Here is a 25282-nt window from a genome sequence, read left to right on the forward strand (position 1 = left end):
TAAACACCATTCTTCTTCCTTATAGACACAGGACCACTCGCTGTGCCAATGACCATGTTTATGCGGTTATTAAAGAAAAATATTTCTGTATCAAATTAGTAAATGTTCTTGAATTATTATTGTGATTCTATATAAATGTTGACAAATTGCACATGTTGTGTTTATCCCAGACAGGTCCACATTGGCCATTCTTTTTAGGTCTCGCGTGACCCAGCGCATGTGCTGGTCTGGCTAGACTTATTGAGAGGGCTCCAAAAAGTGCTACCAGGCCAGCCTAGAGCTACGGTGCATGTGCGCGGGCGCGCGCGCCACTTTTATCGCGATTACTTACACTTTAGCGGCCGCACGATCCGCTTTGATGTTTGATCGCGATCACTTTCACTTTTGCAGCCACACGACCACTTGGCATAGCCAATAGGTCTCGCCTTTGGGACCTTATAAGTGTTTAGTTATGCAACTGTTGCATGGCTAAACACTTATAAGCTCCCAAAAGTGAGACCTATTGGCTATGCCAATGCTTGTTTGTTTCTATCATCTGTGCCCTTAAGACTGTGATACCCAGTGAATGGGTTGTTCACCGAAACGCGAGTTGGCGCTTGAATAAAAGTTCCAGCTAATAACTGTTTAAGTCAACTATATCACTGCATACGGGAACGTGAATGTTTTCTAGCACATTTGTTGTTCTTCTATTTTGCTTCACTTTTATGTAGGAGTGTGTTTGCCGGAGTATGATCCTGTATGTTTGCTGTGAGTGATGATTGAATAAACGGGACCTCTCTCTCTCTCTTTGGATTTGTTTTTACATATTCTTTTTATAATATCCCAATATGAGGATTAATTTTGTTATTAAATATATATAAATGATTGTATACACAAAAAAAACCTATATAAAAAAAAGTTACTCGCAAAGTTTTGACTCACAAAGCATGGTCATTTTAGCGCATTCAGAGTGGACATAAATATTAAGCGACGTATAGCATAGCCCAAACATATAGGTAGAGTCCTTATTTTTGTATTTTGCATTCTTTATCCCCTGCCCCTCTACCTTCATTTACTTTCAGGGGTCCCATATTAATGAGTTGTTGCATTCATATAGCACCTGTTACCCATGATAGGTGTTGAAGCGCTTTTCTAACGAGTAGCATGCTACTCCGGAATTCATAAAGGATTAGTGTTGAAGATTGGTATAGTGAAATATTAAGTAATTTGAGTGGTGGATTTGTTATTCAGTTATTAGGATAGAGAAGGGTAGGCAGCGGGATAGAAGAGGGAAAGAGGTTTGTATTTATATAGCGCTTGCCACCCCTGATGGGGTTTTGAAGCGCTTTTTTGGGCGAGTAGCACGCTCCCTTTCTGGAACCCATAAAGGATTAGTGGTGAATTAGTATCGTGGAATATGACATTTGAGAAGTGAACATGTTAGTCTGATATTTTGATTGAAAAGGATAATGGAGGAATAGTAGAGAAGGATTTGGATTTCTATTTTTTTGGAGGTCATGACAGTAGGAGGAGGCTTTTGGATGAGTAAAAAGGGGTTGTGGAGGGGACGAGTCAGAGGGAAGAGTTTAGAAAGGTTTGTTTGGGGGATCGGTCTAGTAAGAGGTGTCAGATGATGCAAGGGGGGGTACGGTAGGGTAGAGTCTAGAAAGGGTTATTTTGGGGATCATAGTAGTGGTATGGGGTTTGGTATAAATGAGATAGTGGATGTAGATGATATATTGATAGATGTATAGGGTGAGAAATAGGGTAGTGCATTGGAAAAGTAGTAGAAAGAAGTTTGACATGAGTCAAAGTTGGGGTAGAAGATATGAGAGAGGTATAGGGGGGGAAATAGGGTAGTGCATTGGATATGCTGAATTAGTAGAAAGTGATAAATGTATAGATCCATAAGTACATGAAAAGTATATAGATGCATAAAAGAGGTAGGTATATGTAGAATACAGATATTGATAGAGGTACAGGGTGAGAAATAGGGTAGGCCATTGGATATGCTTTCTCTGGAGAAAGTAACAAACACACAGATCCAAGTACATGAAAGGTACATAGATGCACAATGGAAGCAAGTACATTTAGACCAAAGATGCACCAGATAAACTCCGGTTTTCAAGTGTTATTGTACTTTACATTGTGTTTTTTAACAACATAATTATTCTGCATGTTTATGCAAAGCAATACACAAAGATAGGTACATATCTATACTGAAAATAAATGCTTATATACAGAGGGGTATGCTGTAAAGTTCTTTTTGCGTATGGTGCTTATGTGGGGAAGTGCCAATTCTTGAGTAGTTTTCTGAAGATAAGGTGGCTGTCGGTGGATCTTATGTTGGGGGTAAAGAGTTCCATAGTTTGGCTGCTTGAACTGAGAAGGATGTGCCACCCATGCTTTTTTCTTGTATCTGGATTTTGAGACGAGGTGCCCCTTTAGAGAGGAGGTTCCGTTGTTGAATGTGTTTGGTGATTTTATTCCTGATGAAGAGCGGTCCCATTCCATGTATTGCTTTGTGAGTGATACAAAGCAGCTTGAATGTTGATCTCCTGGCAACCGGTAACCAATGCAGGGCTTTCAAGGCAGGTGAGATTTGGTCTTGCGGTTTGATATGCAAGAGTAGTCTGGCAGCTGAGTTCTGAATCCGTTGTAGTCTTTTCATGGTTGTTAAAGGTGATCCGTGGTAGAGGCTATTGGCGTAATTGAGTTTGGACAGAACAAGGGAGATGGTAGCTTGGACCTTGTGTGGAAATCCCAAATGAGGGAACATTTGTCGCAGCGTTTTTATAGGGACAAAGCTTGATCTTGCTAGTTTTCTACTTGGGCATTAAAATGTAAATCCAGTATTTGTAAAACTCATAGTTACCCAAAGGCATCCCGGCGCTGGGGGCCGTTGGGAAGATTAAGCAAGTTATTGCCCAGAGTCACATGGTGCTGGGCTGACTTGGTGCCGGGGATCGAACCGTGAGCCCCAGATTCCAGCGTCAGTCGCCCTGGTTGCGGCGCCACACCTCTTCCATTGAGCGATAACTTGGAGTCTATGGTCATTCTGAGGTTTCTTACTTCCTTCGATACTTTAGGCGGTGATCCCAGTTCATCAGGCCAGGCAGCAAGCAGGTAATGTTTCCAATCGCGACACGTGAGTATTTCCGTTTTGGAAGCATTCAATTTGAAATGGCTCCAAGTCATCCCTGGCTCTGAGACAACTGAAAATTGCATTTGTGTGGTGTTGCGGACACCAGGACTAAAATGCTTTAGTCTAACCCCTAATGGGTGGTACTTGGCAGGGCTGCTTTTAAACCATTGCGGGAAGTGTTACTCATTGTATAGACTTTATTTAATAAGGTTTTAAACGTCCCAAAAATCATAATTGCGAGTTGATTGAGGAGACCTGAGCGGAAGTTGGCACATCACTGTGCACAGCTCTGCATACTGCACTGTGCACATTCACCTCGCTTCAAGTGGTTTCAGTTTAATTTATTAGAGCAAGTCAGCACAACTTGCTTAACACGCTGCATTTTGTTATGGGTTTTTTTCCCCCTTTTAATGGTGACCATTTTCTCCCCGACTGTTATCGGAAACTTTACCTCCGTAAATGTGCAGACGTCCATATACAAGAACAGCTTCTTTTACTGAACAAGCAGAACTGTCCCTAGAAACAAAGGAGAGACAACAGTTGAAAAAGAGAAAGGACTATTACTTACTGGATATCACTTGTTTACTTCTGTGTGTGGATTTCAAGACAGTACAGTTTATAAATAACTGCACGACACCTGCATTTTGTGGGATTTTCCATTAACCCCTTGGATGCTCATGACGGAGCGGTTCCGTCATGAGCATCAGTTGGGCTGTGCTCATGACGGAACCGCTCCGTCATGAGGACAGCCCCTGGGGGAAGCGCTGGCGCTCCCCCCCTGGGGCACCGATCGTGCCCCCACAGACGGGGATGGCAGCGGAAGAGTTTCCGCTGCCACCCCCGAGCCCCCCCACGCTTCCTGGTGACGTCAGCGCGCACAGCGCGCGCTGGCGTCATCAGGAAGTGCTCGGACGCCTGGAAGCCATTTGCTTCCAGGCGTCCATAGAGGAAGGTGAGTGGTGTTTGCTCCGGTGGGGTGGCGGGGGCCTTGTAGAGTGTATTGAGGCGTCGGGGGAGAGGAAAGAGTATTTCCTCTCCCCTGATGTCTCAATACAGGGCATTCCTGCTCCACGATCGCGCACAGCGTCGCGATCGTGGAGCAGGGATGCCCCACTAGACACCAGGGATGTGTTTTTTTTTATTTTGGAAGCGACCCCTTGGGTAAGGGTCGCTTCCTGGGGCCAATTATTATCTGTAGACTTTTCTGCCCCCTCTGGGGGCAGATCGGTGTTTTTTTTTCACCGTTTCTGCTCCCAGGGGGGGCAGAAAAGCCCACTAGACACCAGGGATATTAGTATTTATGTTGGAAGCGACCCCTTGGGTAAGGGTCGCTTCCTGGGGCCAATTATTATTCTGTAGACTTTTCTGCCCCCTCTGGGGGCAGATCGGTGTTTTTTTTTCGCCGTTTCTGCTCCCAGGGGGGGCAGAAAAGCCCACTAGACACCAGGGATATTAGTATTTATGTTGGAAGCGACCCCTTGGGTAAGGGTCGCTTCCTTGGGGCCAATTTATATCTGAAGACTTTTCTGCCCCCTCTGGGGGCAGATCGGTGTTTTTTTTTCGCCGTTTCTGCTCCCAGGGGGGGGCAGAAAAGCCCACTAGACACCAGGGATATTAGTATTTATGTAGGAAGCGACCCCTTGGGTAAGGGTCGCTTCCTTGGGGCCATTTATTATTTGAAGACTTTTCTGCCCCCTCTGGGGGCAGATCGGTGTTTTTTTTTCGCCGTTTCTGCTCCCAGGGGGGGCAGAAAAGCCCACTAGACACTAGGGATATCAGTATTTATGAAGGAAGCGACCCCTTGGGCAAGGGTCGCTTCCTAGGGCCCCTAAATATTTGGAAGACTTTTCTGCCCCCTCTGGGGGCAGATCGGTGTTATTTTTTTGCCATTTCTGCTCCTGGGGGGGGGGGGGCAGAAAAGCCCACTAGACACCAGGGATATAAATATTATTGTAGGAAGCGACCCCTTGGGCAAGGGTCGCTTCCTTGGGCCCCTAAATTTTTTGAAGACTTTTCTGCCCGGGGGATCGGTTTTATTTTTTCGCCGTTTCTGCTCCCACGGGGGGCAGAAAAGCCCACTAGACCCCAGGGAATTAGTTCAAATAAAAATAGAAGTGACCCCTCGCTTCCAGGGTGCAATTTGTTTTCTGCCCCACCTGGCACACAACCCGATTGACCATTTGGGTAGTGACATAGCATGTTAGAATGTTTATTGTTATATTTTTTGTGATTTCCAATTGTAATGTTTTTTTTTTGTTTACTTTTTTGTTCTAGGTGAAGGCTTTTCTTCTTTTCACGTTGCCGTTTTGTGGCTGGTGGTTCTGCTGTTTGTGTAGTTTGGTAAGAGACTTATTTTTGTACAATGTAAATGTGTTTGATTTCTCTGCCTGTTTTTTTTTTGCAAATGGTGTAATAATAGCAGTATGTTTGGTTTTTGAGTGTCAAAAACTTTTTGCATTGGTGCTCGATGTGTATTTTGTTGTCTTGTGAGTAATTTGTTTTTTTTTCTTCTTTCTAGTTTGATATCGTTGGTCTTTGCTGTGTCACTGCAGAGTTTATTTCTGGTGAGTGCAGCTGTCTCTTGTAATTGGATTGTATAGTTTTTGAGTACATTGATCTTTGTGATAAAGGTACACAATTCTTTACTTACTTGGTGTGCACATTGTTGGTTGTTGTTGACTTGTTTGTGCAGTCTTCCATCTTAGTAGGTATAATGGCTAGCCGCAGGATGACTGCTCAGCAGGTTGTTGGTTTGCTGTTTGAGTCTTCCTCTGATATTGGGTCAGAGACTGACTCTGCTTCTGAGGGAGAGGGGGCAGGGGAAGATTCTGGCAGTGAGTTTTCTCTCCGTATGGGGTCATCGGATGATGAAGATACTCTTAGTGCGGATGAAGTGCCTGTGTTAGAGGAGGAGACTGATGTGCCGATAGTGCGGCAAGAGGCATCTGGGCTGCAGCCTGCGGCTGCAAGGCTTCCCGTTGGTGTAGTGCGGCAAGAGACATCTGGGCTGCAGGCTGGGACTGCAAGGCTTCCCGTTGGTGTAGTGCGGCAAGAGACATCTGGGCTGCAGGCTGGGGCTGCAAGCCTTTCCGTTGGTGTAGTGCGGCAAGAGACATCTGGGCTGCAGGCTGGGGCTGCAAGTCTTCCCGTTGAAAGTGATGACCTCTGGGTTGCCCCTGGCATGGTGCAGCCGGAATTTCCTGAGTTTACTGGTGTTCCAGGGTCTAGAGTGAATACCGAGAACTTTTTGCCTGTAAATTTTTTTCAGTTGTTTATGGACGATGTGTTTTTGGCAGAGATTGTTGAGCAGACTAATTTGTATGCCGAACAGTTTTTGAGGGACAACAGTGCCAGTCTTAAGCCACACTCTAGAGCTACCCGGTGGACTCCCACAAATGTTGAAGAGATGAAGAAGTTCTTGGGTTTAACTTTTTTGATGGGCTTGCTAAGGAAGCCATCATTGGCTTCATATTGGTCTAGCAGTCCCTTGATGGCAACGTCTATTTTTCCGGCAGTCATGAGTCGTGACAGGTATTTGCTTCTGCTTCGGATGATGCACTTTGTAGATAATGGTTTAGCGTTGCCACGAGATCACCCTGATTGTGACCGTCTTTTTAAGATTAGGCCTGTCCTTGATCACTTTGTTGATCGATTTTCTGAGATTTATGCCCCTGGTAGAGAAATTGCAGTGGATGAGTCTTTGGTGTTGTTCAAGGGCCGCTTGGTTTTTAGGCAATACATTCCTAGTAAGAGGGCACGCTATGGAATAAAGCTGTATATGCTGTGTGACAGTAGGACTGGATATGTCTCCAATTTCAGGGTGTACACCGGTAAGGAATCTAGGTTTAACCTCCCTGGTTGTCCGTCCACTTTTGGAGTGACTGAGAAAATTGTTTGGGAACTTGGAAGAGGATTTTTTAACAAAGGCCACCATTTATATGTAGATAACTTCTACACTGGTGTACGGTTGTTCAGGGAATTGGCCAAAGTGGACACTTTTGCTTGTGGCACAGTCCGCTGTAACCGTAAAGGTTTTCCGAAAGAACTTGTTTGTCAAAAGCTTGTGCGGGGACAGTGCAGTGCGTTGCGTTGCCAGGAGCTTCTTGCTGTGAAGTTTACAGACAGGAGAGATGTCTACATGCTGACTTCCATCCATGATGAAAGCACTGCACCTGTGACTGTTTGGGGTCAGGTCGCTGAAGCGCGCAAACCTGTATGTGTTTTAGACTATAATAGGTACATGGGTGGTGTTGACAGAGTAGATCAGAGGTTGGAACCTTACACTGCTCTTCGTAAGGCTTACATTTGGTACAAGAAGTTGGCTATCCATCTTTTCCACTTGGCAATGTTTAATGCTTTTGTTGTGTTCCAGGATTCTTGCCATGAGTCAAAGATGACTTTTGCTAAGTTTCAGGAGTCTGTAATAGGCAGCCTTGTTGTAGTGGAACAGGCAAGTGTTCCTAGAGTTGGACTGGTGGAGGATGTTGCTAGATTGAAAGAACGCCACTTTCCAGATCACATTCCTCCCACACCCGCAAAAGATTTTCCCAGTAGGAGATGTAGAGTCTGTTGGCGAAGAGGTACGCGGAAGGAGTGTCGTATGTACTGCCCCGATTGTCCCTCTCATCCTGCACTGTGTCTCTCTGCTTGTTTTAGAGCGTACCACACGCGAAAAAATTTTTGGGAGGATTCTTGAGTGGTAAAGTGAACTGGCTGGTCTGTATTCTTTGGATAATTTGATTCTGTTTCAAGGTTGGTGTTAGTGCAATGTATTTAGTTGCTGATTTTCTGTTAGAAAATTTGTATCTATTTGCAATTTGTTTGTGTTTTTATTTTTTTCTAAAAAAATCCAAAATGTGATGGCGGTGTGTGTAGGCTTGCGCTTGGCTGTTGGTGTGTGTGGACTGGCACTTGGTTGGTGGTGTGCGTGGAATGGTGCTTGGCTGACGGTGTGCGTGGACTGGCGGTGTGCATGGACTGGCGGTGTGCGTGGACTGGTGCGTGGCTGGTGGTGTGCGTGGCTGGTGGTGTGCGTGGAATGGTGCTTGGCTGGCGGTGTGCGTGGAATGGTGCTTGGCTGGTGGTGTGCGTGGAATGGTGCTTGGCTGGCGCTGTGCGTGGACTGGTTCTTGGCTGGCAGTGTGTGTGGACTGGTGGTGTGTGCGGACTGGTGTTTGGCTGGTGGTGTCCGTGGACTGGAGCTTGGCTGGTGGTGTCCGTGGACTGGAGCTTGTCTGGTGGTGTGTGTGGACTGGAGCTTGGCTGGCGGTGTGTGTGGAATGGTGCTTGTCTGGTGGTGTCCGTGGACTGGAGCTTGGCTGGCGGTGTAGGTGGATTGGCGATTGGCTGCCGGTGTGCCTGGACTGGCGATTGGATGGTGGTGTGCCTGGACTGGCGCTTGGCTAGCGGTGTGCGTGGACTGGCGTTTGGCTAGCGGTGTGTGTCGACCGGTGCTTGGCTGGCTGTGTGTGAGTAGTGACTTTCTGCTGGTCACTACACACACTGCTAGCTGAGTGCCACTCCACGCAATCCTTCTGCCTGTGTAGTTGCTGTGTCTGGATTGTGGGCGTGTGAAAGTGATGGGCCCTTGAATGGCGCTGTGTGCCGGTGTGAGTTTTGTTATGTGATGGGCCCGCGGCTGGCGGTGTGAATGGTTTTGTATGTCTCACACGTATGAAAGGTGTATGAATGGCCTGTAAAGAGGTTGGTGCCTTGTCGTGGCTTTACAGCTCACGAGCTGTGAGTCAATGGTTCAGTTTCTTGCCCTTTCAATTATTACCAGTGCATTTCATTTTTTGTGAAATCACTTGGTAATACAATTTTATCTACTGAACCATCACTCACCCTCGTGCCAAATCCAACCAGTATGTGCGTGTGCTTGCGGGTTAGATGACTGTGCAGTAATATTTGTTTTTTTGAAGCAGGGTGTACCTTGTCCCTTTTTGGTGATTTTTGTACTGTGTTGCTTTTGTACCTGGTGGTGCGAATGGTCTTGTTTGTATCACGTATGAAAGGTGTGTGAATGGCCTGTAAAGCGGTTGGTGCCTTGACGTGGCTTTACAGCTCACGAGCTGCAAGTCATTGGTTTGGATTTTTGTGAATTTAATTATTGACAGTGCATTTCATATTTGTGAAATCTCTTGTTAATAAAATTTAATACACTGAACCATGACTTGCCCTCGTGCCAAATCCAACCAGTATGTGTGTGTGTTTGAGGAATAGATGGTTGTGCAGGAATCTTTTTTTTTTGTTTCTCTGCCAAGGTACACTTTCCATGTAAGAATAACCCACCAACTGTAGATATTGTCGAAAACCTTTGGGAGTTCATGGTGATGTCTCTCTAGTGATTTGAAAAATATTTTTTATCCCCATTGTCCTGTAAACCTCAAATTGTCTGCCACATTTTCTTTGCAGTATTATTCCTAAATTCTCACGCTGTAGTAACAATAGGTAATCTGGTTATGCAAGGGGGGTTACTTTTGTTTTTTGCCCAGGGCTCGGCGGCCATCTAGGGAAACCTACCAAACCCAGGCATTTTTGAAAACTAGACACCCGGCGGCTTCCAGGGAGGTATGGCTTGCGTGGATCCCCCAACGTTTCCTTACCCAGAATCCCCTGCAAACCTCAATTTTTGCCCAAAAAATCACTTTTTTCACACATTTTGGGGTGGGAAAGTAGTGGCATCACCGGGCTCACACAAATTTACCACCACCCAGCGTTCCCCCAGGTCTCCCGGTAAAAATGGTGCCTCACTTGTGTGGGAGGCCCAAGTACCCGCGGCAGGCAAGGGCCCCAAAGGTAGTGAGGCCACCTCAAGATGGCCTATCGCCAAACCACCTGGTTTTGCAAGGGGGGTCACTTTGGTTTTTGGCCCGGTGCGCGGCGGCCATCTAGGGAAACCTACCAAACCCAGGCATTTTTGAAAACTAGACACCCGGCGGCTTCCAGGGAGGTATGGCTTGCGTGGATCCCCCAATGTTTCCTTACCCAGAATCCCCTGCAAACCTCAATTTTTGCTCAAAAAATCACTTTTTTCACACATTTTGGGGTGGGAAAGTAGTGGCATCACCGGGCTCACACAAATTTACCACCACCCAGCGTTCCCCCAGGTCTCCCGGTAAAAATGGTGCCTCACTTGTGTGGGAGGCCCAAGTACCCGCGGCAGGCAAGGGCCCCAAAGGTAGTGAGGCCACCTCAAGATGGCCTATCGCCAAACCACCTGGTTTTGCAAGGGGGGTCACTTTGGTTTTTGGCCCGGTGCGCGGCGGCCATCTAGGGAAACCTACCAAACCCAGGCATTTTTGAAAACTAGACACCCGGCGGCTTCCAGGGAGGTATGGCTTGCGTGGATCCCCCAACGTTTCCTTACCCAGAATCCCCTGCAAACCTCAATTTTTGCTCAAAAAATCACTTTTTTCACACATTTTGGGGTGGGAAAGTAGTGGCATCACCGGGCTCACACAAATTTACCACCACCCAGCGTTCCCCCAGGTCTCCCGGTAAAAATGGTGCCTCACTTGTGTGGGAGGCCCAAGTACCCGCGGCAGGCAAGGGCCCCAAACGTAGTGAGGCCACCTCAAGATGGCCTATCGCCAAACCACCTGGTTTTGCAAGGGGGGTCACTTTGGTTTTTGGCCCGGTGCGCGGCGGCCATCTAGGGAAACCTACCAAACCCAGGCATTTTTGAAAACTAGACACCCGGCGGCTTCCAGGGAGGTATGGCTTGCGTGGATCCCCCAACGTTTCCTTACCCAGAATCCCCTGCAAACCTCAATTTTTGCTCAAAAAATCACTTTTTTCACACATTTTGGGGTGGGAAAGTAGTGGCATCACCGGGCTCACACAAATTTACCACCACCCAGCGTTCCCCCAGGTCTCCCGGTAAAAATGGTGCCTCACTTGTGTGGGAGGCCCAAGTACCCGCGGCAGGCAAGGGCCCCAAACGTAGTGAGGCCACCTCAAGATGGCCTATCGCCAAACCACCTGGTTTTGCAAGGGGGGTCACTTTGGTTTTTGGCCCGGTGCGCGGCGGCCATCTAGGGAAACCTACCAAACCCAGGCATTTTTGAAAACTAGACACCCGGCGGCTTCCAGGGAGGTATGGCTTGCGTGGATCCCCCAACGTTTCCTTACCCAGAATCCCCTGCAAACCTCAATTTTTGCTCAAAAAATCACTTTTTTCACACATTTTGGGGTGGGAAAGTAGTGGCATCACCGGGCTCACACAAATTTACCACCACCCAGCGTTCCCCCAGGTCTCCCGGTAAAAATGGTGCCTCACTTGTGTGGGAGGCCCAAGTACCCGCGGCAGGCAAGGGCCCCAAACGTAGTGAGGCCACCTCAAGATGGCCTATCGCCAAACCACCTGGTTTTGCAAGGGGGGTCACTTTGGTTTTTGGCCCGGTGCGCGGCGGCCATCTAGGGAAACCTACCAAACCCAGGCATTTTTGAAAACTAGACACCCGGCGGCTTCCAGGGAGGTATGGCTTGCGTGGATCCCCCAACGTTTCCTTACCCAGAATCCCCTGCAAACCTCAATTTTTGCTCAAAAAATCACTTTTTTCACACATTTTGGGGTGGGAAAGTAGTGGCATCACCGGGCTCACACAAATTTACCACCACCCAGCGTTCCCCCAGGTCTCCCGGTAAAAATGGTGCCTCACTTGTGTGGGAGGCCCAAGTACCCGCGGCAGGCAAGGGCCCCAAAGGTAGTGAGGCCACCTCAAGATGGCCTATCGCCAAACCACCTGGTTTTGCAAGGGGGGTCACTTTGGTTTTTGGCCCGGTGCGCGGCGGCCATCTAGGGAAACCTACCAAACCCAGGCATTTTTGAAAACTAGACACCCGGCGGCTTCCAGGGAGGTATGGCTTGCGTGGATCCCCCAACGTTTCCTTACCCAGAATCCCCTGCAAACCTCAATTTTTGCTCAAAAAATCACTTTTTTCACACATTTTGGGGTGGGAAAGTAGTGGCATCACCGGGCTCACACAAATTTACCACCACCCAGCGTTCCCCCAGGTCTCCCGGTAAAAATGGTGCCTCACTTGTGTGGGAGGCCCAAGTACCCGCGGCAGGCAAGGGCCCCAAACGTAGTGAGGCCACCTCAAGATGGCCTATCGCCAAACCACCTGGTTTTGCAAGGGGGGTCACTTTGGTTTTTGGCCCGGTGCGCGGCGGCCATCTAGGGAAACCTACCAAACCCAGGCATTTTTGAAAACTAGACACCCGGCGGCTTCCAGGGAGGTATGGCTTGCGTGGATCCCCCAACGTTTCCTTACCCAGAATCCCCTGCAAACCTCAATTTTTGCTCAAAAAATCACTTTTTTCACACATTTTGGGGTGGGAAAGTAGTGGCATCACCGGGCTCACACAAATTTACCACCACCCAGCGTTCCCCCAGGTCTCCCGGTAAAAATGGTGCCTCACTTGTGTGGGAGGCCCAAGTACCCGCGGCAGGCAAGGGCCCCAAACGTAGTGAGGCGACCTTTGGGATAGGCAATGTTGATGTTGCCTCACTACGTTTGGGGCCCTTGCCTGCCGCGGGTACTTGGGCCTCCCACACAAGTGAGGCACCATTTTTACCGGGAGACCTGGGGGAACGCTGGGTGGTGGTAAATTTGTGTGAGCCCGGTGATGCCACTACTTTCCCACCCCCAAATGTGTTAAAAATGTGATTTTTTGAGCAAAAATTGAGGTTTGCAGGGGATTCTGGGTAAGGAAACGTTGGGGGATCCACGCAAGCCATACCTCCCTGGAAGCCGCCGGGTGTCTAGTTTTCAAAAATGCCTGGGTTTGGTAGGTTTCCCTAGATGGCCGCCGCGCACCGGGCCAAAAACCAAAGTGACCCCCCTTGCAAAACCAGGTGGTTTGGCGATAGGCCATCTTGAGGTGGCCTCACTACGTTTGGGGCCCTTGCCTGCCGCGGGTACTTGGGCCTCCCACACAAGTGAGGCACCATTTTTACCGGGAGACCTGGGGGAACGCTGGGTGGTGGTAAATTTGTGTGAGCCCGGTGATGCCACTACTTTCCCACCCCAAAATGTGTGAAAAAAGTGATTTTTTGAGCAAAAATTGAGGTTTGCAGGGGATTCTGGGTAAGGAAACGTTGGGGGATCCACGCAAGCCATACCTCCCTGGAAGCCGCCGGGTGTCTAGTTTTCAAAAATGCCTGGGTTTGGTAGGTTTCCCTAGATGGCCGCCGCGCACCGGGCCAAAAACCAAAGTGACCCCCCTTGCAAAACCAGGTGGTTTGGCGATAGGCCATCTTGAGGTGGCCTCACTACGTTTGGGGCCCTTGCCTGCCGCGGGTACTTGGGCCTCCCACACAAGTGAGGCACCATTTTTACCGGGAGACCTGGGGGAACGCTGGGTGGTGGTAAATTTGTGTGAGCCCGGTGATGCCACTACTTTCCCACCCCCAAATGTGTTAAAAATGTGATTTTTTGAGCAAAAATTGAGGTTTGCAGGGGATTCTGGGTAAGGAAACGTTGGGGGATCCACGCAAGCCATACCTCCCTGGAAGCCGCCGGGTGTCTAGTTTTCAAAAATGCCTGGGTTTGGTAGGTTTCCCTAGATGGCCGCCGCGCACCGGGCCAAAAACCAAAGTGACCCCCCTTGCAAAACCAGGTGGTTTGGCGATAGGCCATCTTGAGGTGGCCTCACTACGTTTGGGGCCCTTGCCTGCCGCGGGTACTTGGGCCTCCCACACAAGTGAGGCACCATTTTTACCGGGAGACCTGGGGGAACGCTGGGTGGTGGTAAATTTGTGTGAGCCCGGTGATGCCACTACTTTCCCACCCCAAAATGTGTGAAAAAAGTGATTTTTTGAGCAAAAATTGAGGTTTGCAGGGGATTCTGGGTAAGGAAACGTTGGGGGATCCACGCAAGCCATACCTCCCTGGAAGCCGCCGGGTGTCTAGTTTTCAAAAATGCCTGGGTTTGGTAGGTTTCCCTAGATGGCCGCCGCGCACCGGGCCAAAAACCAAAGTGACCCCCCTTGCAAAACCAGGTGGTTTGGCGATAGGCCATCTTGAGGTGGCCTCACTACGTTTGGGGCCCTTGCCTGCCGCGGGTACTTGGGCCTCCCACACAAGTGAGGCACCATTTTTACCGGGAGACCTGGGGGAACGCTGGGTGGTGGTAAATTTGTGTGAGCCCGGTGATGCCACTACTTTCCCACCCCAAAATGTGTGAAAAAAGTGATTTTTTGAGCAAAAATTGAGGTTTGCAGGGGATTCTGGGTAAGGAAACGTTGGGGGATCCACGCAAGCCATACCTCCCTGGAAGCCGCCGGGTGTCTAGTTTTCAAAAATGCCTGGGTTTGGTAGGTTTCCCTAGATGGCCGCCGCGCACCGGGCCAAAAACCAAAGTGACCCCCCTTGCAAAACCAGGTGGTTTGGCGATAGGCCATCTTGAGGTGGCCTCACTACGTTTGGGGCCCTTGCCTGCCGCGGGTACTTGGGCCTCCCACACAAGTGAGGCACCATTTTTACCGGGAGACCTGGGGGAACGCTGGGTGGTGGTAAATTTGTGTGAGCCCGGTGATGCCACTACTTTCCCACCCCAAAATGTGTGAAAAAAGTGATTTTTTGAGCAAAAATTGAGGTTTGCAGGGGATTCTGGGTAAGGAAACGTTGGGGGATCCACGCAAGCCATACCTCCCTGGAAACCGCCGGGTGTCTAGTTTTCAGAAATGTATAGGTTTGGTAGGTTTCCCTAGGTGCCGGCAGGGCTAGGGTACAAAATCTACAGCTAGTCACTTTGCCAAAAAAAGGGTCATTTTTCACTCCAAAACCACGTTGCGTTTTGCGCCGTTTCCTGTCGCGGGCACTAGGCCGACCCGCACAAGTGAGGTACCATTTTTCTCGTAGGACTTTGGGGAACGCGGGGTGGGTGGAAATTTGTGGATCCACGCAGATTCCAGAACTTTCCATCACAGAAATGTGGGGAAAATGTGTTTTTTTTGTCAATTTTTTACGTTTGCAAGGGATTCTGGGTAACAGACCATGGTGGGAGGCAGTCAAGTCACCCCATCCTGGATTCCCCTGGGTGTCTAGTTTTCAGAAATGTATAGGTTTGCTAGGTTTCCCTAGGTGCCGGCAGGGCTAGGGTACAAAATCTACAGCTAGTCACTTTGCCAAAAAAAAGGGTCATTTTTCACTCCAAAACCACGTTGCGTTTTGCGCCGTTTCCTGTCGCGGGCACTAGGCCGACCCGCACAAGTGAGGTACCATTTTTCTCGTAGGACTTTGGGGAACGCGGGGTGGGTGGAAATTTGTGGATCCACGCAGATTCCAGAACTTTCCATCACAGAAATGTGGGGAAAATGTGTTTTTTTTGTCAATTTTTTACGTTTGCAAGGGATTCTGGGTAACAGACCATGGTGGGAGGCAGTCAAGTCACCCCATCCTGGATTCCCCTGGGTGTCTAGTTTTCAGAAATGTATAGGTTTGCTAGGTTTCCCTAGGTGCCGGCAGGGCTAGGGTACAAAATCTACAGCTAGTCACTTTGCCAAAAAAAGGGTCATTTTTCACTCCAAAACCACGTTGCGTTTTGCGCCGTTTCCTGTCGCGGGCACTAGGCCGACCCGCACAAGTGAGGTACCATTTTTCTCGTAGGACTTTGGGGAACGCGGGGTGGGTGGAAATTTGTGGATCCACGCAGATTCCAGAACTTTCCATCACAGAAATGTGGGGAAAATGTGTTTTTTTTGTCAATTTTTTACGTTTGCAAGGGATTCTGGGTAACAGACCATGGTGGGAGGCAGTCAAGTCACCCCATCCTGGATTCCCCTGGGTGTCTAGTTTTCAGAAATGTATAGGTTTGCTAGGTTTCCCTAGGTGCCGGCAGGGCTAGGGTACAAAATCTACAGCTAGTCACTTTGCCAAAAAAAGGGTCATTTTTCACTCCAAAACCACGTTGCGTTTTGCGCCGTTTCCTGTCGCGGGCACTAGGCCGACCCGCACAAGTGAGGTACCATTTTTCTCGTAGGACTTTGGGGAACGCGGGGTGGGTGGAAATTTGTGGATCCACGCAGATTCCAGAACTTTCCATCACAGAAATGTGGGGAAAATGTGTTTTTTTTGTCAATTTTTTACGTTTGCAAGGGATTCTGGGTAACAGACCATGGTGGGAGGCAGTCAAGTCACCCCATCCTGGATTCCCCTGGGTGTCTAGTTTTCAGAAATGTATAGGTTTGCTAGGTTTCCCTAGGTGCCGGCAGGGCTAGGGTACAAAATCTACAGCTAGTCACTTTGCCAAAAAAAGGGTCATTTTTCACTCCAAAACCACGTTGCGTTTTGCGCCGTTTCCTGTCGCGGGCACTAGGCCGACCCGCACAAGTGAGGTACCATTTTTCTCGTAGGACTTTGGGGAACGCGGGGTGGGTGGAAATTTGTGGATCCACGCAGATTCCAGAACTTTCCATCACAGAAATGTGGGGAAAATGTGTTTTTTTTGTCAATTTTTTACGTTTGCAAGGGATTCTGGGTAACAGACCATGGTGGGAGGCAGTCAAGTCACCCCATCCTGGATTCCCCTGGGTGTCTAGTTTTCAGAAATGTATAGGTTTGCTAGGTTTCCCTAGGTGCCGGCAGGGCTAGGGTACAAAATCTACAGCTAGTCACTTTGCCAAAAAAAGGGTCATTTTTCACTCCAAAACCATGTTGCGTTTTGCGCCGTTTCCTGTCGCGGGCACTAGGCCGACCCGCACAAGTGAGGTACCATTTTTCTCGTAGGACTTTGGGGAACGCGGGGTGGGTGGAAATTTGTGGATCCACGCAGATTCCAGAACTTTCCATCACAGAAATGTGGGGAAAATGTGTTTTTTTTGTCAATTTTTTATGTTTGCAAGGGATTCTGGGTAACAGACCATGGTGGGAGGCAGTCAAGTCACCCCATCCTGGATTCCCCTGGGTGTCTAGTTTTCAGAAATGTATAGGTTTGCTAGGTTTCCCTAGGTGCCGGCAGGGCTAGGGTACAAAATCTACAGCTAGTCACTTTGCCAAAAAAAGGGTCATTTTTCACTCCAAAACCATGTTGCGTTTTGCGCCGTTTCCTGTCGCGGGCACTAGGCCGACCCGCACAAGTGAGGTACCATTTTTCTCGTAGGACTTTGGGGAACGCGGGGTGGGTGGAAATTTGTGGATCCACGCAGATTCCAGAACTTTCCATCACAGAAATGTGGGGAAAATGTGTTTTTTTTGTCAATTTTTTACGTTTGCAAGGGATTCTGGGTAACAGACCATGGTGGGAGGCAGTCAAGTCACCCCATCCTGGATTCCCCTGGGTGTCTAGTTTTCAGAAATGTATAGGTTTGCTAGGTTTCCCTAGGTGCCGGCAGGGCTAGGGTACAAAATCTACAGCTAGTCACTTTGCCAAAAAAAGGGTCATTTTTCACTCCAAAACCACGTTGCGTTTTGCGCCGTTTCCTGTCGCGGGCACTAGGCCGACCCGCACAAGTGAGGTACCATTTTTCTCGTAGGACTTTGGGGAACGCGGGGTGGGTGGAAATTTGTGGATCCACGCAGATTCCAGAACTTTCCATCACAGAAATGTGGGGAAAATGTGTTTTTTTTGTCAATTTTTTACGTTTGCAAGGGATTCTGGGTAACAGACCATGGTGGGAGGCAGTCAAGTCACCCCATCCTGGATTCCCCTGGGTGTCTAGTTTTCAGAAATGTATAGGTTTGCTAGGTTTCCCTAGGTGCCGGCAGGGCTAGGGTACAAAATCTACAGCTAGTCACTTTGCCAAAAAAAGGGTCATTTTTCACTCCAAAACCATGTTGCGTTTTGCGCCGTTTCCTGTCGCGGGCACTAGGCCGACCCGCACAAGTGAGGTACCATTTTTCTCGTAGGACTTTGGGGAACGCGGGGTGGGTGGAAATTTGTGGATCCACACAGATTCCAGAACTTTCCATCACAGAAATGTGGGGAAAATGTGTTTTTTTTGTCAATTTTTTACGTTTGCAAGGGATTCTGGGTAACAGACCATGGTGGGAGGCAGTCAAGTCACCCCATCCTGGATTCCCCTGGGTGTCTAGTTTTCAGAAATGTATAGGTTTGCTAGGTTTCCCTAGGTGCCGGCAGGGCTAGGGTACAAAATCTACAGCTAGTCACTTTGCCAAAAAAAGGGTCATTTTTCACTCCAAAACCATGTTGCGTTTTGCGCCGTTTCCTGTCGCGGGCACTAGGCCGACCCGCACAAGTGAGGTACCATTTTTCTCGTAGGACTTTGGGGAACGCGGGGTGGGTGGAAATTTGTGGATCCACGCAGATTCCAGAACTTTCCATCACAGAAATGTGGGGAAAATGTGTTTTTTTTGTCAATTTTTTACGTTTGCAAGGGATTCTGGGTAACAGACCATGGTGGGAGGCAGTCAAGTCACCCCATCCTGGATTCCCCTGGGTGTCTAGTTTTCAGAAATGTATAGGTTTGCTAGGTTTCCCTAGGTGCCGGCAGGGCTAGGGTACAAAATCTACAGCTAGTCACTTTGCCAAAAAAAGGGTCATTTTTCACTCCAAAACCACGTTGCGTTTTGCGCCGTTTCCTGTCGCGGGCACTAGGCCGACCCGCACAAGTGAGGTACCATTTTTCTCGTAGGACTTTGGGGAACGCGGGGTGGGTGGAAATTTGTGGATCCACGCAGATTCCAGAACTTTGCATCACAGAAATGTGGGGAAAATGTGGTTTTTTTTTCAATTTTTTACGTTTGCAAGGGATTCTGGGTAACAGACCATGGTGGGAGGCAGTCAAGTCACCCCATCCTGGATTCCCCTGGGTGTCTAGTTTTCAGAAATGTATAGGTTTGCTAGGTTTCCCTAGGTGCCGGCAGGGCTAGGGTACAAAATCTACAGCTAGTCACTTTGCCAAAAAAAGGGTCATTTTTCACTCCAAAACCACGTTGCGTTTTGCGCCGTTTCCTGTCGCGGGCACTAGGCCGACCCGCACAAGTGAGGTACCATTTTTCTCGTAGGACTTTGGGGAACGCGGGGTGGGTGGAAATTTGTGGATCCACGCAGATTCCAGAACTTTGCATCACAGAAATGTGGGGAAAATGTGGTTTTTTTTTCAATTTTTTACGTTTGCAAGGGATTCTGGGTAACAGACCATGGTGGGAGGCAGTCAAGTCACCCCATCCTGGATTCCCCTGGGTGTCTAGTTTTCAGAAATGTATAGGTTTGCTAGGTTTCCCTAGGTGCCGGCAGGGCTAGGGTACAAAATCTACAGCTAGTCACTTTGCCAAAAAAAGGGTCATTTTTCACTCCAAAACCACGTTGCGTTTTGCGCCGTTTCCTGTCGCGGGCACTAGGCCGACCCGCACAAGTGAGGTACCATTTTTCTCGTAGGACTTTGGGGAACGCGGGGTGGGTGGAAATTTGTGGATCCACGCAGATTCCAGAACTTTGCATCACAGAAATGTGGGGAAAATGTGGTTTTTTTTTCAATTTTTTACGTTTGCAAGGGATTCTGGGTAACAGACCATGGTGGGAGGCAGTCAAGTCACCCCATCCTGGATTCCCCTGGGTGTCTAGTTTTCAAAAATGTATAGGTTTGCTAGGTTTCCCTAGGTGCCGGCAGGGCTAGGGTTCAAAAACTACAGCTAGACTCTTTGCAAAAAAAGTGTAAATTTTCAGTGTGAAAATGTGGTGTGTTCACCTTAGGTTTTGAGCCACTTCCTGTCGTGGGCACTATGCCTACCCACACAAGTGAGGTACCATTTTTCTCGGGAGACTTAGGGTAGTTCAAATTTGTAAAGCTACTGTTATTACCTGTTGATTTTTGATGCATTTCTCCCTTCCAAATGAAAGACATTGTGTAAAAAAAAAGTCATTTTGAAAAATGACCAATAATTGTCATGCAAATATGAGTATTCCCAATTTCGAAAATGTGCAAATATGCACTGTTTCTGAACTCTGTAATTTGTTCCCATTTCAGAAATACATAGGTGACTTTCATACCGATTTTTCCAAGTATACATTTTCCCACAATAATTGCTATATACCCGGACCAAAAAAAAAAAACATTACAAAATGCTGCTCATTTTTCTACTCTGGGTTCGTTGGGCTCTTGATGAACCTACAAGTCCTATATGTCCACACAACCAGGAAGGTCTACCGGATGTAACGGTACATTGCTTTCAAAGAGATGTCATAATTCGAAGAAGTTACAGGTAAAAACGTTGACTCAAGAGGCTGCTTTTTTCAACAAATTTTTAATTTCTCATATATTTGCCTGTAAATTTCTATAAAGAAACCTTGATGGATCTACGCAAATGACCCCTTGCTGAATTCAGAATTTTGTCTACTTTTCAAAAATGTATAGCTTTCCAGGATCCATTATTGTTTTGTTACCCTTTTCTACCGTTAACTGGAAGGAGGTTGAAAGCACAAAAAATAGCAAAAATAGGGTATGTCCCAGAAAAATGCCAAAACTGTGTAAAAAATGTTGGTTTTCTAACAAAAGTCTGTCATTCCCTAAAAGCTGGAGAAATTGTGATTTCAGCCCCACAAACCCTTTTTTGATACCATTTGCAGAGAAAAACCCAGAAGCTTTCATTTGCAGCCCATTTTTCACATTTTTCACAAAAAAAAAAAAAAATTGCTGTATTTTGACTAATTTCTGGGAACCCTCTAGGAGAATCCACAAACCCTGGGTACCTTTAGAATCCCCAAGATGTTGGAAGAAAAGGACGCAAATTTGGCGTGGATACCTAATGTGGTCAAAAAGTTACAGGGGCCTAAGCGCGCACTACCTCAAATAGCCCAAAAAGGGCTTAGCACAGGAGGGGAAAAGGCCTAGCAGCGAAGGGGTTAAAGAACTAATCGCGTTTAGCTTTTATGTAAAAGACGGTCACTGAATCTGGAACACTGCATACACCAAGACAGCAGTGACGACTTTAATTATTTCAGTTTGTTTTCATTGATAGTCTGGACCTACGCATCTTAAAACCTCGACTGACAGAGCAAGTAGTTAGTAGTATGACAACAGTGACTACGTTTGTTTTAAAGCAACAGAGCTAAAATAGCTTAAAAATTAATATTCTTATTATTTTATGGTAAATGGTTTTTTTTGTTTTTTTGATTGTTTTTTATGACCATGCAGTCCTTAAGAACCTCCAACATTTTTTTGCAACAATGATGTCCTAGGAAGACGGTCCGGAAGCTTTTGATAAATACGTAGAAGCGGTGGGAGGTGGCATTTCTGTTGCAAAAAGCTCTTTAGCCATTCAGAAACAGTCTTCGGGTCGAAGGTAGAATTTTAAAACATTACCAGTTGCACTTAGAAATATTACTGAGCCTGCGGATGTCTCTGGAGTAGATGAGGACTTCAAGGATGGATATAAACGGTCTAAAACATCTTTTGAACAAATATTCTGAAAAAGTGTTACCATTGTTGTAGAAGGACACACTTTTTTTCCAGTGCGAACTACTTAGGGAATCTGTGAAATATGCCGACGGTGACTGTATGTAAAGAGAGAAACGAGCATGGAAACAAGCTCATGAGGAGTAGGGATTCCATGATCTTGTGGATGGACGAATGAGTGTGGAGAGCGAAAGGACTTTGAGTGTCTGTCCCACAAGAAGGCACAAAAACTGAGGGTTTTGTCAGCAAATCAGGAAGTGAAAATGGGGAGCAAAAGTACATTTAGGGTTCGTCCCACCAGCACATCTAAAAATATGATATTGTCTCCGTTATCTATATACGAGAGTTTTTGTGCATATTCATTGTTAAGGACGTACATTTGATTTTTCAATATATTTTTCAGTTATATGTATTTCTTAAGACAATAAGGGGAAGGGGATGTCATATTTTTAAATATGGTATATTGAGTCTTTTTACCATGCTTCCAGCGCTGGGTGGCATTATTGATTTCAGGAACTAATCGTTTCTCGAGTTGCCTGAGTGGGTTTTGTGTTTGAGCTTAAATAAAATCTCTTCTGAAGAAAACTGCAGATCTAAATCACTTCCTTACACTGACCCCGTGTTAAGGTGCAAACTGTATTAAGTAAAAACCGTCTTAGCTAGTTTTTGTTAAAAACAAACACTACTTTGATATTTTTTTTTGTTCGATATGTACTCTTTAAGATTTGGCATACCTCCCAACCAATCTTCAAGAGCAAGTCTTGACGGTTAGGCTTTACTACTCCTTTAGGGTTATAGGTCTGAATAGGAGCTACTCAACAATCCAACGAGCTTGCTGTAGTATCTTGTGTCTGTTTCCAGGGACAAAGGCAGTACCTGTCACAAGCATGGCCTTCATGCCATAACGTTCTTATGCTGCTGATCACATAATTGCCTGACCACCTAAACTTCAGTATGTTCTTTATGTGAATACCTATAACTTATGCGTTATATGGTAAATACAGATTTCCACCTGGTACTATAGTTTCCTTTATGATAGCCTTTTTGAATGAGTGACCGTTCAAATTTCAGCATTCCACATATTGCGGTACTATACCTTTTAAATGCAACACGTGTTTTTGGCAACTTTAACGAAATATCCCTAGAAACACGAGAACTTTGTTCTCACTTTTATTCCAAGAAATGTTTCTATGTGGTTTACCTCTGTTATTTTGTTTATATTGCATATTCATGTACACCTTATCGTATCATGAAAGGTATACTCAACCGTGCATTTAAGCGATCGCTTATGACAGTAGGAAATTTTCTTAATGTGATTTAATTTTCTGGTCAGTGGTAATTGGTAACGGAGTGAAGTGCTTTAAAGGTGCTGCTCCTTGGCGCTTTAAGTGAACATTATTAACCCTGGGTTTGCTGTGTTACTTTAAGTAACACACAGTTGTTGGCGTCAAGCTGTGTAACATTTGCAAATTTGTTAGATTAGCTGGGTGTGCCCTTCAGAGAAGTGGTGATGGCTGGCCTCCTAGACAAACTTGCGCCTTGAAGCTGAATTTTCAGGTCTTCTGACTTGCAGCGTACGCCATTCTATCACAATAGCACGAATTCTAAGGATTCAAGCTCATTCCCTCTCTCCTTTGCAGGTTGCAAATGTCAATGGAGCGTTCAACGCACTGGCTGGAGCGGATCGGCTGTTTTCAAACCGTATGTACCTACAAGCATCAATTTGAGTGGGGTACACTCTTAGATCGGTAGTGTAAGGGTTATCGAAAAGCCAGGCCTGCTGTAGCAGAAGTGCGCAAGGAAGTCATGCGCAGAAATAAAATTGGAGGGGTGCAGTATAGGACTATGCCATTATGACTGAAATTCTGGACACTAAAGGGACAAATAACTGCACGGGGAGCAGACCCTATCTTGCTGGATCCATTGATCACTTCATAGGACAGATATTGTCTTGGTAGTGATGGGACTGTAGCGGGGATGCATTGAATGGTGTTATTGCATAACATTGTTTATCCAGGGACACCATACAACCGACCTCTTCCTTATAAGACGATAACGTTGGTAACTAGGAAGTTGATGGATGGATGTAACCTGTTGACTCTGCCTTGGGTTGCTGGCACGGTATGATGGAGGCATGAGGAATATTTGGTGCTGTTAGAAGGTGCTTTATCTCTTGGATGGTGCCATGAGATAAATGGTCATGTAGGATGTGCCCTGTTCTCTGGAGAGTGATGTGCTGGTTAGCTGCGACTCATTTCCAAGCTTTTGCTGATATTACTGTTTCCTCCTTGTATTTGTTGTTTATTAGCACTGGCGTCTCACGATTACATCCTAAAGATCGTTCCGACTGTTTATGAAAATATCAAGGGGAAGCAGATGTACTCGTACCAGTACACCGTGGCAAACAAGGTATGGGCAAAGCGCTAGGGTGCTTGAGACCACATCTGTGTGAGTTTGTCCTTTCTGTTGCATTATCCCAAAATGTGTAGGTGTGCTGGAGGAAGCTCCGTTCATACCGCCCAGCTCTCCTTTTTTTTTTTTTTCTTGACCGTCTTCTCATGCTGACTTTTCCTTGCTTCTTTGGTCTTTAGTTAGTTTTTTTTTCTCGGCCACATTCCTCCTCTTTAACTCATACCCACTTTGTGTTCTTTTCTGGTTCATTTTTATTACTAATTTTCCAACTTAACATCTTTCCTCATGCTCGCTTTCCTTATCCCTGTTTTTTTTTGGTCCCCTTCATTTCCAAAACTCCCTCAGCTGCCGTTGCCTTGCTTTCTTTGCCACTACCTTTTCTTCTGGTCCATCCTGCCACTCCTCTCTGGTCCATTCTGTTACCTCAAGCGCCTCTTTCTTTTCTCCAACCCTTTGCACTTCACCCCGCCTCTCTACCAATTTTGCCCTTGGTCATTCTTCACCTCCTTTTCTTGAGCTTCTCGTCTCTTGTTACGCTTATCGCCTTTGTGTCTTTTATATTTTTTTAAAAAGCCTTAGCCTATATCTTATGAGACAAAATTAGCTTTCTTTTGTAGCACCCGTTTCCTCCACAATTTCCCTGTCTTTACTCAGACCCTCTTTATGGGGTGCGGCAAAATTGAGCCTTTAGCTAAAAGTAAAGTACTGTCATTTCAGGGAGACCTGTTCGTGGAACACTTCTGCCCCTGTGCACTTGAGGCCTCTAACAGTCGCTGCAATGTTTTGAAGGCAGAATGAAACTAGACTACCTCTGCCTGAGATTTGGTTACACAATTGAAGTAGTGACAAGCAGAGTATTAATGACTATTGATGTAGCACACAATGAATTGGCTCTTGGCGCTTGAACAATAGGTTTTTTAGTCTTAGAATAGTGGTCCTTGTTGTTTCAACCTAGCAAGGTAGGTAACGCTGAGTCAGTCCTCCACACGTGGGGCAAAATCTTACCTCGTTTAGGCCTCTTGTCCACCATTAAAGCATACCTTTTTTCTAGTTCTGTTGCCTCCAGGTTCAAGATTGATTATTTGCGCAGAAACTATAATTATGTGGCACTGGAGGAATCGAACTGTGCAGCAGTTTTGTCTAAATTATTTGGAAAGAATGGGAAAATTGTGTGGCACGTTCTCTAGCGGTTTTATTTGGAGATTTTGACTTTTTAACACATTATACAGCTAGGGGCAAACGTTTCTCCTCTTTGGTTGCAGCTTCAAATCGAAATAAAGTAATATGTAACTGATAGTTGACCAATTAACTTTTTCAAAATGTCTGCCACTTCGGCATCACATATGGAAGTTCTTCTGGTACCTTTTACTTAATTTGAGCT

The 25282-nt window shown here is 46.7% G+C and overlaps 1 protein-coding gene across 2 annotated transcripts in view; it reads left to right on the forward strand.

Annotated features, from left to right (window-relative positions):
- Window positions 1-25282, forward strand: part of ERGIC1 (endoplasmic reticulum-golgi intermediate compartment 1) — a 335849-nt gene that overhangs the window by 288617 nt on the left and 21950 nt on the right. For both annotated transcript variants that reach the window (XM_085618080.1, XM_085618079.1), the window contains exons 7-8: window positions 23130-23190; window positions 23798-23898. In XM_085618080.1, the coding sequence (XP_085474206.1) occupies window positions 23130-23190; window positions 23798-23898 (162 nt within the window). The remainder of the gene's footprint in view (window positions 1-23129; window positions 23191-23797; window positions 23899-25282) is intronic.

This window comes from Triturus cristatus, chromosome 7 (assembly GCF_964204655.1).
Source record: "Triturus cristatus chromosome 7, aTriCri1.1, whole genome shotgun sequence".
NCBI classification, from domain to species: domain Eukaryota; kingdom Metazoa; phylum Chordata; class Amphibia; order Caudata; family Salamandridae; genus Triturus; species Triturus cristatus.